This window comes from Aythya fuligula, chromosome 1, assembly GCF_009819795.1.
Source record: "Aythya fuligula isolate bAytFul2 chromosome 1, bAytFul2.pri, whole genome shotgun sequence".
Taxonomy (NCBI): Eukaryota; Metazoa; Chordata; class Aves; order Anseriformes; family Anatidae; genus Aythya; species Aythya fuligula.
Genome location: NC_045559.1, coordinates 142,155,713 through 142,172,167, shown reverse-complemented (window position 1 = coordinate 142,172,167; position 16,455 = coordinate 142,155,713). Strand labels below are relative to the sequence as shown.

Genomic DNA, 16,455 nt, shown 5'->3' with positions numbered 1-16,455 from the left:
GAGCCAAAACAATTCCCCCTTTCTGTTTACCAAATAAGTTATTCATTTCCTTTGACTATGGCTCTGAATAAGTGCATATTAATGCATACAGCTAATAATTATGCAAAATGTACAGTGCCGTTCTTAAACAAAACCCGAATTATTTCAAGAAAGAAGTAATTAACTTTTCAGGACAATTCTTCAGAAATACATAAACCAATTTAATGTAACTGCTTAAATGAATTCAGCTACTACAGAGGTAAATATATTAACTCTTTGACAGCTGGAATGTGCAGATCACACGTTCCTGGAGCTTTATGCTAGTGGTTATTATCTTTAAAACTGTAAATTAACTTTGCTTCACTATTAAAAAGGCATTCGGTAGACTGAAGTTTCTTACATTGAAGGGAAAGAAAAAAGTTTCTGCACATGTCCAATCTGCAACCTCCCACCTCCTTCTCCCCCTCCAGCTCCTGAAGCAACGCTCGAAGGCCAAGTGTCCATACGGGACAGGCGGTATTTCAGATGATCTCCATCAACAGCATGCTTTTTAAAGGAATTCGCTGCTGTAAATTCCCCTCCAAAAATCTTCAGCTGAATTTGTGCTACAGAAACGAAGTCTCACAGCTCTAGTAACGATTTTTTTTTTTTTTTCCGTGCTCTTTAAGAAGCTCGATATCAAGAAAAGTCTCGCTAGGACAAATCAGAAAATGGAAACTCTTCTTTAAATGTCAGCGCCAAGTTCTGACATTTCTACAGCCCGGCTGCTTTATTGCTGGCTGCCCACCCCCACCCTCCCCTCCAAATACAGGAAGAGGCATTGTCAAAGTTTCCCACATATCAAACGCTGTGTGCTACGGAGCTTTCCACGAGAAATCAACCCGACAACTGCACGAAAAACAACGACTTTAATTCTTTTTGTTTAGGTTAAAAGGCTTCCATCAACGGCCTCGTGTCTGTTCTTACTCCAGTGCAGAAGTGAATTGGATTAAGTCTTACTGGGGAAAATTGAAAGGGCCTTGGGATTTTAAATTCCCCGTGGAACCAAAAAAAGGCACATAAAATGAACGGGCTTTGTTGAAGTCACCAATGTCTGTGGTTCCCATTTCTGCCTACAAACTCAAAGACAGCCTACTTTAAAATAGAGTCTTCGCTTTCAAACAGGGTAGTTTTAAAACGTTTCCACCTACTTTGTAATCTGAGTGAGGATGCCCTACTGGGTTTCGTAGGATGCCCTGGTAAGAAAAAATAACCAGGACTACCTTAACCTACAGTAGCCCTATAATTCTAGGAATAGGTGAAGAGAAAAGGATTTCTAAGGTATGGGAAGAAGGCACGGTAGCCCCACAGGGCTTCCAAGCACCTTCTCTTCCCTTGATGTAGAGAACGAAAGCTGCAGATTTGTCTCTCCTTCACAAATATTCACTGAATATTGACAGACCCCCCTCCAAAACCAACAAAAACAAGTATGCAGAAGGTGCTCCAGTGTGTCTACCCCAATACACGTGCCTATCCTTCAGTATATATATGTAATATATATATAAGTATATATATATTAAAATAAAATAGATTAAAATAGATTGCATTTCCCATCTGCCTCCAGCATTTAATGTAAAGATGATTTGCATTCAGATAGCTCACATTTATTAGATGAAGTAGAAGTGGATACAAATGAAATAGCTTTGGATAGAAATCCAACTTGCTACCATGAACACACACAACCTTTATTTTTTAAAATAGTACTGTAAATAGAAAGGTATTTGGTAAAGGTGTACAAATAGCCTCAATGAGAGATGATGACCCTCCAGCTTGAAGGCTCTTGAAGATAACTGAGAGGGAATAATTATTTTTTGGATACAGGTGAATATAGTATTAACATGGTATTTTCAACTATTGGTAGCTCAAATTTGTTCTCAATTCTACATGTGAAAATGGAAGGCTTAATAGGTGTTACAGATACAGACTGAAGTTCAGATCATCAAGCCCAAATCTAATAAGATAAATTACGAGACACTCATCATACAGCTCCTCAGCTCAAAAAAAAAAAAAAAAAAAAAAAAAAAAGGTTTGGAGATGATGATGCAAACACGGACTGAATAAGAGGAAACTCTCAGCATCAAGCAGCATAAGGTAGCCCATCGTGAAGCTGCCACGATCAGCAAGTCTTCCTGTTAAGAATGTTTTAGTCCATCTGGCCCATACCCAACACCTGAGGGTGCAAGAATCAAAACCAAGCATGATGTAAATCCGCAGCACTTTACGAGAAGGTCAGACTGACAATGCCATAATAAACTAAGATTTGCAAGCACTAAGTAGCAATGCACAAGAAAATCCAAGGCGTTTTTTTTTCCCTCTCTCCTTGGAAACCATTTAGGAGCATCTCACAGACAGTGCAATTTCATTCAAAGCCCCTTTTATGAAAGGAAAGCAAAGTAAATCCCACCTTTTCTTTACTAACTTCCTCTCTGAACATCAATGTCCACAGCTTCGTTAATCAAGGGCTCTCAGGTTACTTGCTACTACATATGCAAAACCTTCCTGTTACAAAGGGAGAAGTCACAGGGGAAAATGGCTCACTTACCAAAACAGCCCGTCTCCTCCTCCGTATTTTCCTATGAATGGCATTTTCCCCCTATATGAAAATATGTTTTCTTTCTTTTTTTTCCTTTTTCTTTTTCCCCCCCATCCATTTAAAAGGTTCCAAAGATTGCTAAACAGGATTGACAGCAATGACTATATGTAGTTTATATGGTCTGTAGCCAAAGTCCTAAGTAATTTTTCTGTTTCAAGCTTCTGCAACAAGCCCTCACCTAGCAGTAACAGCACCCTGAACACCCACCTTGTCAAAGCCAACACTCATCCACATTAAGAGCTGTGTCTGCCTGAATCTGTTTGTGATGTGGACACCAACTAAAAATACACTAAAAATACTTGTAAGCAAACAGTCGTATTTAATGTTGAAGTGACTCTTAAGGAGAGCCATCTTGGTCACTAGAAATCCTATTTCTCAAAACAAGAGGTGCATACCCTGTTTTTCATCTGCTGTATTCTTGCACACATAGCCTGAATTTAGATTGCTGCTCGATGGCACACTCCACAGCACGAAACATCTCTGAGACTCCGGAAAAGGAAGGAAATCTTCTCTTGTACGTGGTAAGACAAAACCCAATTGCTTTTTGGCATGAGTGCTAGTTTAGAAACTTTGTGCAGCATGAAAGTACATCAGTGGATGGACACCTATTGTCCAAGTCTTCAAAAAAAAAAAAACCCAAGGGACAGAGAGACAGAGACCTATGGAACCTGAGTGGGCCCGTGCACAGAAAAAGAAAAACTGATGCTCTGAGAGCTCCTGGAAGATGTAATGTAACGCAGCCTGAGGCCTCAAGAAAAAGAAAGAAAAATCACCAAAGAGATCCAATAATACTGAAAGAGTTACTTGGGGATGCACGCTGGAGGAAATACTTGTATCTGAATCAGAGGAAATCCTCCCGTGATGCTACAAGAGCATGAAGAGCAGCCACTGCCCCAGCGAGAGAGAAAAATAGCTCACCCTTTGAGTCAGTGGCGTGCGCTGGGAAGCGGTGATCCTGAGAGTGCTCCTCATGCACCTCACACACACGAGGCTTGTGTCAGCCACAGCCCCTTGGGCTGCATGGGGTCACAGCTCCGCATGGCATATCAGGGACTGCCTGGGATGCCTCTGCTCCACAGGGAGCCATGAGCTGGGGTCTCACTTTGGGGCTTGCTACAAGGCCAAAAGCAAGCAGGTGTTGAAACCTAAGAGGCTCGAAGAGGCACCAGCAAGGCCCTCGGACTGTGAGAGTTTAGGGCAGCGACAGCGCCAAAGAAGCCACCACAGGGTGCTCAGCCGAGCTGTGCTCCAGGTGCCAGCTAACACTGGAGCTCAGGGGCACTGCAACAAGCGGCAGGCTCAGCTTTTGCTGCCACCACCTCCGACTTCACACCTCGCATCAGATAAAAGGCCTCCTGCACGCATCCGGCGTGAGGAGCAGCAGTGCTCTGTGCCTTCAGTTCTGCCAAAGTTACCTGCTTGCTCTACTTTCAAGTCTTTTGGTTGCAGGTAACAAAAAAGCGCCACTTTTGGTGGTTTTTCCCCAGTAGCCTGCTCTGGAGTTTCAGGGGGTTTTCCTCCTTAGCACACGTTCTTTTAGAAATTATAACCTGGTATTTTTTGAGAAAGTCTGGGTTTAGTTCCACACAACATGGACTTCAGTTTGTTTAGTGCTGTTTTTACTGGACATAGTTTACTTGGCATAAAAGTTATATGATTTATTTTTATATTTTTTTACAGCCATGTACTATGTCCTTACCCATGAATTTCTCATTTTCTTTTGCATTCTAGCACACAATGCATACATTCTTCTGCCATTACGTATATACCAAGCACTGAGACAGCAGACCTACCATGTCAGCAGTATCCTCTTGTATCATGGCCCATGGACAGAGCTACTGCTGTTCGTTGTCTCCAGGCCTTCGAAGGTCATCAATGGACTAAAAATAGCTGGTTAAGGAAGGCAAACTTAGGCTTTGATGGTGATCATGAGGCACACGTATTTCCAGCACATCATCTGCTACCACTAGTGGTATCAGCACTGCTAGCTCCTAACCCTGCATGCTACAGATGGGGATGGAAGAGCCGTATTCCCAGCGTTGTGAAGTCATTGCAAGCGACTCCCATTTCTCCCTTCTTGGCATCCAATGACTTATTATTGTTGTGAATATAGAAAAAAAAAGCAATTGTTCCAGCTTCCTCTTTAAAAGCACAAAAGACACCACACCTAGCCAGTCTCCATCTGCTTTTGCCACCACCACGACACCACGTTCCTCAATTTCATCACCAGGGGAGTTGGTACTTTTGCCAACTCACAAACCAGCACACTTATTTTGAGCAATGCAACTACAAAGCAGGATGTGGTGCAGCAGCAGAAGTGCTTCTGTTAAGGAAGTGCAGCTATGGAATAAGCGACTTTAACCCACACATTCAAGGAAGCTTAGCAAGAACTTGTACTGCATATGATAACCTCCACTGCTGCTTTTCTCTAAATCTGAGCCTAAATTCCTGTACAGCCACTGCTTAGCAGTGCCGATACACGCTGGTTTACGTAGTCCTCCCAGAGACACGACAAGACACCACTATTGCCACTGTATGCCTACATTTGCTGACAAACCAGAAAGCTTAGAAGCATTATCAAGTGATACAAGAAAAATACTTCCTGTTGTTTTCCTACGGGAGGATTTTACTCCTAATTCCAGCTAGAAATTCCATAGAAAATCCTGGAATCATTTAAGTTGGATGCTTAAGGTCATCAGGTCCAACCATCCACCTAGCCACCAAGTCCACCTCTAAACCACATCCCTAAGCACCTCATGAACACGTCTCTTAAATACCTCCAAGGATGGCAACTCCACCACTTCCCCGGGCAGCCCGTTCCAGTGCTTGACCACCCTCTTCAGGAAAAAAATCTTCTGAATACCAAATCTCAACCTCCCCTGGAACAACTTGAGACTATTTCTTAAAATAAAAATTTTAACAGACTGGCCTCGGTACCGAGCCCTGGGGAACAGCACTTGTGACTGGCTGCCAACTGGACTGCACTTCATTCACAGCGACCTCTGAGCCCGGCCATCCAGCCAGCTTCTTCCCCAGCACGCCGCACATCCGTCCAAGCCATGAGCAGCCAGTTTCTCCAGGAGAAGGCTGTGGGAAACAGCATCGCATGCTTGGCTAAACAAAAGACTTCCTATCATTCTTTCTTTGAAATCTTCATAGATGACTAATAACTTGACAACCAGCTCCGTTCTGCAGAGAAGATCAGAATGTTGTTTTGATTTAAAGGATCAGATTTATTAAATGCCTGCTCTTGAGTGGGAAGACTACCGCTTCTTACACGACTGCAACAAGGAAGTCCAACAGCACTGGGAGCTCAGTTCTAAAGAGAATAAAATAACTCATGTTTGTCTTATAAGGCAGGGCTGTTTTTATTAAAGCGAGCTCTGCAAGGTTTAAGAGACCGTGATGTACACAAATGAATTTATTATACAATAAGAATATGTTTATTCTTATACTCATCATTTTTTTTTATTCTGTAGTAAATTTTACCAGAAGGTGTCCAGAAAATATTGGAATTGAAAACAGCTTATTAAGAACTAATAAAAGTATTTTCAAAGTAGTACTTGACCATCCTGTCATATTGCTAATTTAATGTATTTTCCATGATACTACGGCTAATAGTGCTGTGGCAGTTAGTAGATAAATGACCACGAATTTATCAAGCTAAGTTTATGGAAGACAATTTATAGCCAGGCCTGTGACAGAAATACTGTGTGCATTTCTCATGATTACAGTTTCTAAAATAGTGTTGAAAAAGTGGAAAATGTTCAGGTAAGAAACACAACAGGGAAAAGTCAAGCAAGCGAATTTCACCAATGAAACACTTAAGTTGTAATCTAATTTCAGGACTCAATAAAAGATTTAGGAGTGATTTGACAAATGTCGGAATACAACCTTGAACAAAGAAGAGTTTTCTGTTAGTGGATAGCTCTTACATCCAGGGGAAGGAGTTATGGAGAGTGACAGCCAAATGGAAGCTGGAACAAATCAGGTAAGGCAACAATTTTTTACATGAGGTTTAACTACAGATGGAGGAGCTGTTTTCTGAAACCAGAAACTGAGTCAAGAAGGGTCAAACTTTGAGAGATATTTTGGCTAAAACATAGCAGCCTAACTGGGAATAATCAAACAGGAAAAGAAGAAAATAATCTTGGGCATGTGCTGGTTGAAAAAACCTTCAGCTGCTGCTGGCATCTGTCAGAATCTGGGTAGAAAAGAAAAAAAAAAAAAAGTAGGACATAACATGCCAGAATTACCCAAGTTTGGCCACTAAGAGTTCATTTTTTCCCTGTTTGTTTGTTTTTTAAATCCTCAAAGCCAAAACAAGAAATAAAGACTGACCCCCACACAAGTTAAAGGCTGATGACATATTCGTGGAATTAAGATTTCATGGCAACGGTTTAGCTTTGAGTTGAAATATTTGTACTAAAAAAAGGAAGTACGCCAAGCCTCTTAATCAACAGTGCTTTCCAGTGTTAAAGAAAGCAATGCATTAGAAATGACCTATTCTGTATTTCTACATTTTACTAAAAAAGAGGTTGTTTAAAGAAAAAAAAACAAACCACCTCTCCTGGCAGTTTCCAGAAAGGCTGCATTAATTTGCCCTCATATAGGAAAATGTTAAGAATACGTGTGGGGAAAAAAAAAACTTTTTATATAATTACATAAAGGAAACCAATTTGGGGAGGGGAGAGGTGCAAACCCAACGATTTCTAGAAGTGATGATATATAAGCACTCGGGAACTGATGCACAGATCTCCAGACTGACACGGGTGCACAGCCCGGAGGTTGACAAACACAGGAAACTGTCCCGTACACTCCCAACACGCTGAAATAACGCACACGGAACGGTGATGCAAGGAGGGACTCTTTGCTGTGCTTTGCATCTCATCTGGCAATTCTGACTTTCCATGCGAAACATCCGGCATCCTGAGCCAACTGAATCAAAAACAGTTACGGAAACGTTCTGCTGACACACACAAGCTGAGAAAAGAAGGAATTTGAGGAGTCTCTCAGACAACTTGAACACTTCCATCACATCTTAACAAGATGACTTACTTGCTTTTCATTATCTATACTCTTCCTCAGCATGTCTCTATTGTTCCTACGCATACCACGTACACTTGTCCTGAAATGTTGATGTCCAATCTCTCTGCCTTCTGACAAACCTTTGTTTTCTTTCATTGGGCATCTGTTAGAACAAAACATTAAGAACACCACAAAAAAAAAAAGTCTAATTTCTTTTGTTTTTAATGTGACTGCTTATTAAAGGAAGCAAGGTGAGGCACCTTTAGAAACTACCAGCATACTGTACTGGTTGTGAAGCAAAAGCAATGGACAGGAAATCACGGATTCACATGAAACACTGGCACGATGCTTCCTGACCCCCCTCATCACTCACTTTTGGCAGGCTGCTGTCAGAGGAGCTGTACTGGTGCTAGGAAAATGAGCTGTAAATGCGTAAAAAAAAATGCTGAAGTGGTTTTTTTTGCTTACACAAGCAAGTTCTTAAATATTTTTGCTTTCTTCAGGTACTGCTTCTATTCAGAATGACAGAGATGAACCAGAAGATGCAGATCACTGATGCCACAGAAAAGGGATCTTGTGGCCGTGGATGCAGAGAACTTGGAGGCAGCTCTGGGGTGGCACTGGCAAACACCCATTCGGATCCAACCAGAACCAGGATCCCTTCCAACCTCCCAACGTGTGGGAATAATTATTACAGAAGATCTCAGTTTGGAAGATGTGTGCTGAAGGTCTCTTGCTTAGTATGACTTAACTGAAATATGTAAGAAATAAATACTGTACGCAATACCCCACAAAATAAATACTGTACGAGGAAACTATTTTAAACTTCGTTATAATGAATGAAAATGAAATTTTAATCACAGGCCTGGAAGCTGGCTTTTGCCTAAAGAATAGTAATAATTACCAGATTTCATTCAATATGAGCAAACACAAGACAGTAATTTGACATGGCTAAATTGCCATTAACTTTCTACTCTCAGCATTACTCAGTTAAGACAGAGAAGGGAATGAGAAGTTAAATCATTTAAAATACTTAGCAGGTGGCCTATACTCTACATTTCCTTAATTAAAATGGTCAGTTGTAGCTACGTGCTAGGAGAGTTCACTTGAGAAAGAGACTTAAGCATACAGAAGTAATATTAGATAGAAAAAAAAGATGAAAAAAGACAACCATCAACATAAAAATCACAAGTGTTGAAATCTCTTAAAGTCATTTTAGGAAGCTGAGAAGTTTGGGAAAATTTCCCTTATGTCGGGACTGAAAGATAGAAAATAACAGAGTAAGCCCTTAGGAGGAGGAAAAAAAAGGTTACTGGTGCATAAAAGGTTCTTGTTTTGCAAAAAGAGTAGGATATCTTGTCAGAAATTACTGGGGGTCATGTGGGATATGAGGTGAGCTGGTTTTCTGTCCAGCAGTAACTGATTTAACGAATGTATGCCAACAAGTGTTAATCAGCCTTTTAACTTGCATCCAACACATTTAAAAGAGCTGGCTCTGAAGGCGTTTTATTTGCTGCTATTCTTTTTGCAAGATGCTGGAGTACAAGGGAAGTTCCAGAAGACTACCACAGTGCTGAAAAAAGGGAGGTATTTTAAAACAGCAAGCTGCGTGTCCCAGGTATGTACACGCTCATTAACCTCCCCTGAAACCCACGCCAAACAACAGCAAAGCTGATGGGATTCCATTAATAAGGTGTTAAGGGTCTGAAACCCAATTAATGACAGTCAACAGTTTTAGGAAAATCAGTTTTTATCATCAAACATGCATGAGTTAATTCTCTGATGAGATTAAATCTTTTTTCCTGATAAAGGCAATTGCATAGAGGTAATAAAACTTTTGTAGTGCACTTGGCTTTCCTGTATGAGACACCGATGCATTAACTGGTGCCATAAACTTTCATCAGAACACACATTACACAGATTAAGAACTCTTTAGCTGATGCATCTTCAACAGCCAACTACGGAGGCTATTAATTAAACAGCCATAGATCTTATGGGGTCTGTCACAATTTGAACTGTGACTGGCGTTTTCTTATTTACTGAGAACTGGGAAGTATAAATCAGCCACTGCTGGGGATAACTGTAAGACTGGCAAATAGTTACAGGCAAACTTATGAGGTGGCTGCCCCATCCCTGGAGGTGTTCAAGGCCAGGCTGGATGGGGCTTTGGGCAGCCTGGGCTGGTGAGAGGTGTCCCTGCCCATGGCAGGGGGTTGGAATTAGATGATCTTTAAGGTCCCATCCAACCCAAACCCTTCTGTGGTTCTGTGCTGTACTGCATAAGGCACTACATCACTTGTGTGATACCAGTGCTTTCACACAAGCTGTGTTTAAATACAGAGCCATGCTCTACATTAAGGATGAGGTAGGGAGAAGCAGATCTCCGGGTCACAACCACTTGCTGGAGCGCCAGGACTGACACCCATGACCACCATTCCCATCTGTGCTTGGTCAGTGGGTTTTTAAACGTGAATTTTCTTGTGATCTTAGGAGAGGCATTTGACATATTCCTCTACGGAGAACCTGAGAATTTGTTTCCTTGGACTCAGCAAAACTTCCCCAAACTGCTTCACTAGATCAAACATTAGTCTTCAATTAAAAAAAAAGAAAAGAAAAGCACAAAAAAGCACATTCTTGCTGCTCACTCAGAACAAAGGATCCTCTAAGGAAGGACATGCACTCTCCTCATTCTGAATGGGAAATTAGTCCTTAAGCCTTGCCTGTCTTGCTGTACAGTAAGATTTACTGATGGACTTCAGCTCAGAAAAGGCAAAAAGAAAATTGTACAGATGTCTGGTACACGGCACAGATTGAAGTTTCGTTATGCTAAGCAGTTCACTTTACTAAAACCACGAAGAAAGAAAACTCAAGCATCTGCATTTCTGTGTGTGAGGGGATGTCATGTTTAACGTGAGCCAACTTGTGGGCTACACATGGCTAAGGCAGTTTCTCACCATCACAGGATGTAGCACGAGAGCTAGTCTGCACTCCGTACACTTAGCAGGTACACGTGGTCACTCCAAAAGAAAAACCCTGGCCTCTGTTATGTTTTTTTTGGCCTCTATTGAATAAACTTAACACACAAATAAAATTACAGGCACAGGAGGATCGGCAGATTGCAGTTGTGGTCCTTCAGAACTTCAAAGTCTGTGCTGAGGGTTAAAGACGTGACATGAGGGCAGGTTCAGACACGAAACCACCAAGGCTCTTTCTCACACCATCTTGTTGGTCACTGCATGAACGCAACAAAGCGCCCTGCAGCGTGCACCTCCCTTATGGTCAAAGCGGTAAACGTGACCGCATGCTGGGACGCTTCTGCGTTCCTTCACAGAAAAGAGAAGGAACCGAGGAACACATTGCTGTTGGGGATAAATAACAAGTGTGTTCATGTTCATCTGGTAAATGCTCTGCACATTTTACTCTAACACTTGGTGCATTATCACAATGGAAATGCAACTGGTTCATAACATAACTTTCAGAAAATATATACACACGTGTGTACACACACATATATATTTAAAATAAGTCCATAGAAGCTTAAAATCCCAGCTGGGATTTGGATTTCAACTAGTTAACTTCTGTTGGAGTTTATTCTTCGTACAACTCTTTGGAGAGGCATCATCACATTTTCTGGTGTTTTAATGAATATATCATGACAAAAACTGCGGAAAGGTCTATTGTTTTAAATATTACCACTGTACATTTGGTGATAGCCTGCAACCCATTCTGTCCTCGATTTCCACATGCTTCACGGCAGCTCAGCAGTGGAAGACATGGTAAGGACAAAGCGACCAAGAAATCGAAGCTGTTGGACAACAACACTAACACTTGACACCCAAAGTAAACCTGCATGAGCTCTTGCCACGTTACTTTAAAGGTTTTAATGAACCTTTTCATTCTCTAAGAAGTCCAATCCAAACACTATTTTTCTACTAACGAGCTGATACTTTCTACAGAAAAATGCAGCAGAATGAGTTTTCCCTACGCAAGAGTTTGCAAAACACAGGCAGAAATCCAAACACATGCAAAAACATCTCCAAAACACCTCCGGGTACGTTGCTTTATTTATTACATCCTAAAACACCACTAGCAGGATTTTTGGCCTCTGTACGCAAAATAACCACTTATCACTGCGTTTAACTGTTAACAGCCCTATGCAAAGCCCTTCAATTTTCAGTCACTAAAAAATCATTGCAAAACCAAGAAAAACTCATTTCACCTGACTTTCAAGTACATTTCTTCCAAATACACTCAACGTGCTTGAAAGGTATGTTACAACATAAGATGATATACTGTCAAGAAAAAAATAAGTGCAAATATAAAACAGAGCACATATTAAGAACTTGTAAGCAGAAGGATTGTCATCTCAGACCACAGAAGCAGAACGCCCTGACACTGTGCATGGCCACACTACATCACCCCATTCACGAAGTGATCTGGCTTTGCTCTGGTAGCTATGCTGAACAACCCATCTACACCCTTGTATTTCTGATTGAGAGGACTTGGCGTGAGAGGAGAGGACTCTGCAGTTTGCATCTCAGTGAAAACATTGATCTTCAGCCACTGAAAACATATGACCTCTAACAAACTGGAACAGAAGTAAAACATTATTCTCCTGGATGGGATGTGAGAAAACCAGTTACAGGCCACATCATTCTCCCCCACCTCACACACTCTCTCCTCCCTTCCCCCCTCAGTCATCCAATGTCACCTAAGAAAAAAAGCATGTTAAAAATATTTACATGCACATTGCCAATCTGAAGCTCAGCAAGCCTACTAAAATTCCAAAATATAAAAGGACTTACCCAATGTGTCTTTCAGATTTTTAACCAGAGAACCTTTCTTCAAGCTGTTTTTTCGCTCCACATAGTTTGATGGCACATATCCCGTTTTGTTGGCCGCGTTTCTTACCCTCCACCATGTCTTTGAATCATCTAATAGCCAAAGACGTTCATTTTTCTTGATGTCAAGTTCTTGGTCCTGCTGTGCAGTGTAATCCCACTTTGCAATAACAATAACTTCTTCTGTCATCTTTCATGGAGTCCTTCTGCAACAAAATAATGTAACATGTTCATCAATACATTACATCATGCAACTCTTGCTCAAATTTTTCAAGTTCTTCTGAAATAGGCCAGAAAAGGGAAGGGAGAAACAAGAAAGCCACAGAGAGATAAAAATCTCAGAAGGGAACTCCTTTAAAAATAAGGAAAGTACCACTGACCTTTCTTGCTTTTTCTGCCACTGAAATATGACAACACCCTGATAAGGAAGTTTAGTCATAAGTTCTTTGCTGTATATGAAATATTATTCAGATACATATTAATATAGTGTAAGTTATAATCCCCATTCAGTTTTTGTAAATATTGTTATAAAACTACCCCAAACCTGGCATTTGAAGTCCTGATTTGAGAAAAAAATATAGCAGTATTCCAAAAATGTATTTCCTTCCACCCTAGTTTTCATACTTAATACACAAATCCTATACTCACACTCATGCAGACATATTACTTAGAAGTTCTCTGCATTTAAAGTTATCCATCTTTAGGTAGGAAGTTAGGAGTATTTCAGTATTCAATATATTGGGTAATGTATTTTAGTGGGGAAATCTGTATTTTAGTGGGGAAATCTCTGCCACCACAAGGGTACTGGTGCAGTAAGCCTTTGTCCAACTCACCTCGTAAAGGCAGCACATGAGTGCCATTTTAGAAGCCTTTGCTTCTTCTTTGCTGCCAAGAGGAGCACCCACTGCGTTTTCCTGGACCTACTGCCATTTATTCCCTACACTAAACTTCTCCAGAGTGCCAGAGAAGCCCAAACAAGCAGTCTTTTTGACTTATCTGTTGCAAGAACTGTCTTTTCAGAAGCTATTTGTCACCTGCATGCCTCCACATCTTCCTACGCATCAGGTAATTGCCAGGAACAGAGCAGCTCTGTGACAATCAGCGAGCACAATAGTGAGCAAGGAAGAGAGGAGTCCCAGGCCAGTACCACCAACATGCTAGGACATTATAATGCAGACCAAAACAGGGTTACTTTTATCCCCTAAATTAGAATCACAGAATCATCAAAATTGGAAAAGACCCTCATGATCACCCAGTCCAACCATCAAGTGACCTGCTGAGCCCCATCACTAAACCATGTCCCTTAGTGCCACGTCCCCACGTCTCTCAAATACCTCCCAGGGATGGGGACTCCACTGCCTCTCCAGGCAGCCCATTCCAGTGCCTGACCACCCTCTCCATGGAAAATTCTTCCTGATATCCAATTTAAACCTCCCCTAATGCAACTTGAGGCTGTTTCCCCATATCCTATCACTTGTGCCTTGAGAGAAGAGACCAACACTGTCCTCACTGCAGTCTCCTCTCAGGTCTCCTGCCAGCCTCCTGTTCTCAACTAAACAGCCCCAATTCCTTCAACCACTTCTTGTTAAATCATTTTTTCCAGAAATTCTTTGAAAAACTTCTGAGAAGTCGCTTCAAGTTCTCTGATTGCTGGGTTTTTGTTTGTTTGCTTTTGGGGGTGGAGGAGGAGGTCAGGAAAGAGTGGGAGATGAGAATTTATTTGAAGATCAGTGTAGCAGACTACTTTTCTAAAAAGCGAAAGCTGTGCATTTACAATAAATAACAGTTTAGTAGAAGCAGTTTCCTGAGTACTTCAAATTATTCATGTCCAAAGATCTTTTTTGCATGATTTGACTTTGTTGCTTAATTCTTACCAGTCCACTAACCCATGGTAAGCACGGACACTTTAATAGTCTACTTGTCAGAGAATTTAAAATCCATCATGTCATTCAGAAATTGTTCTGTTCAGCACGTAAGTTACACCACTTCTCCTCAGGAGTGATATTGCGTTCTGTTCTGCAATTTGTAAGTGAACGCTCACCTTTCCAAACAGAAAATGCAGAGGAATGTACAGCAGTTACAAACACAATTTGAGTACGGGTCTTCACAGCTGACAGCCCCAAGATGAATTCAAAAGGAAGCTGTGATGTTTTGAACAATAAAGAAGAAACAGAAGTCTTCCAGTTCAAAATGACTGTGGTGCATGCATATAGAATTGTGATATTTACAAGAAAAATCATTATACCCTTAAAAAAATCCCTTCCTAAAACAGCAATGCTGCCTGACAGTGACAAAGACAGCAGAGCCTGAGCTCTGGAGCGCCGTCTCCCATAACACGTCCTGGTTTCTGACTCGCATGCAGGGGGCAGATAGCCTGCGGATCGATGCGCTGATGTAGCCACAGGGAGACTGCAATCAAGCGTGTGCTGGATGCCGGTGCCGTCGATATAAACTCTCTCCCCAATCTACATCGATTCGTTTTTATCTCGGCAATTGTAAAATGGTCAATCCGCACTGTTCCTGGGGGTATGGAGAACATGGAGAGAGAGAGAGAGCTCTCTCAGTGCAGCTGGCTGCTGGTGCTCCCAGACAGGTTCTGCTTCTAAACTGGTTATTTTCACAACACAGGCAGGTTGAAATTATCTATCTGTATTACAATCTGTTAATTAAAAATAACACATTAGGTATAACGTTGCAGTAATGATTGATGGAAAACTATTGAACTCCTCCCATTCCTCTAAAGCTTAAAAAAAAAAAAAATCCCTGAGCTGTCTGCTGCCCTACGGGTCACTGAGCTTTCCCCAAAGCATTGGGCAAGAACAGAGTGCAAGAAGAAAACATGCGTCAGGGCTGATGAGGTCAACTACAGGGTCCTTGGAAACTCCCTCGGGACAGGATTTCCATAGCTCCAGCTTGGTGTTACACAGGACTGCCACTCTGAATGAGAACTGTCACCACGTCACAAGCAGACCCCTTGTGTCTGTAGACATGCAGGAAAGCCAAGCTGCTCAGGTGCCACGCTCATACACAGCCCAGTTTAGTCAAGCAATCTGGGTTTTGCTTCATGTTAATGGCACAAGCATCTTTGCCCAACAGGGGACAGGAATGACACATTTTGACCCTTTATAAAAAAGGAATCATACAACTGCAGTTAAACATTTGTCCACTTAAAGCTGTCTGCGTACATCTGGAGGGGTTTACTTTGCTATTTTCTTTTTTCTTTTAAGTGTGAGGGAGCAGTATTAAAGTTCTTAAAGTTGCTTTCTTAGGGTTACTTCATTTGACTTGCTCCATCGAGGACAATCCAGTTCTTCCTGTGACATTTGCAGAGCTAAGATTTCCTTGGACGTGAATAAGGCCACATTTGTTCTCCAGGAGGGGGGCTGCAGAATAAATGGTTTTGAAATGTTTCTGCCGCACAGCAATGTGCCGAACAAAGGGTTAGAAGCAACGACATAACTCGATCTGGGGGAAAACGTAAGGAACAAAAAACAAAGCAATCTTCCAAAGCTTCTCAGTGTCCCATCTAAGCTTGACATGCACTCAGAAGGCAAAAATTCTTCAGTACATTGCTTCTAGACTGCACAACCAAAACCACCGCAGCCCCCGTAGACACTAATGTTAACACAACTCTTTCATACCAAGAAAACCCATTGCTGCTAGAAGCCTGCAAGCTTCTGGCACGTTCCCCTGCAAAAAGCTCAGAAGTCCTAACACCGAATGACCAAACCTCCTCCTCACGTCAGATACGACAGCAACTGGCGCTTCAGAAAGCGCCGATAAGAAGCTTTGAAATGCCTATGCAAGGAGCGCCAAGTTCATCGAATGCAACACAGCCGCTTCTCACTACAAAGGGTTGTTTTGCTTTAAAAAGTGTGTGTGTGGCCTTGGGCTTTCAGCTTACTGCATCCACAACCCACACCTTCAAAAGGTGATCTCAGTGTTAGCTACAGGACGTAACGCTCCCAACCCCTC

At 41.7% G+C, this 16,455-nt stretch overlaps 1 protein-coding gene across 1 annotated transcript in view; it reads right to left on the bottom strand.

Annotated features, from left to right (window-relative positions):
- The window catches only part of NCK2 (NCK adaptor protein 2), a 52,844-nt gene that overhangs the window by 16,755 nt on the left and 19,634 nt on the right, over positions 1-16,455 (bottom strand). The window contains exon 2 of the mRNA XM_032205409.1: positions 12,445-12,686. Within this exon, the coding sequence (XP_032061300.1) occupies positions 12,445-12,670 (226 nt within the window). The 5' untranslated portion in view covers positions 12,671-12,686. The remainder of the gene's footprint in view (positions 1-12,444; positions 12,687-16,455) is intronic.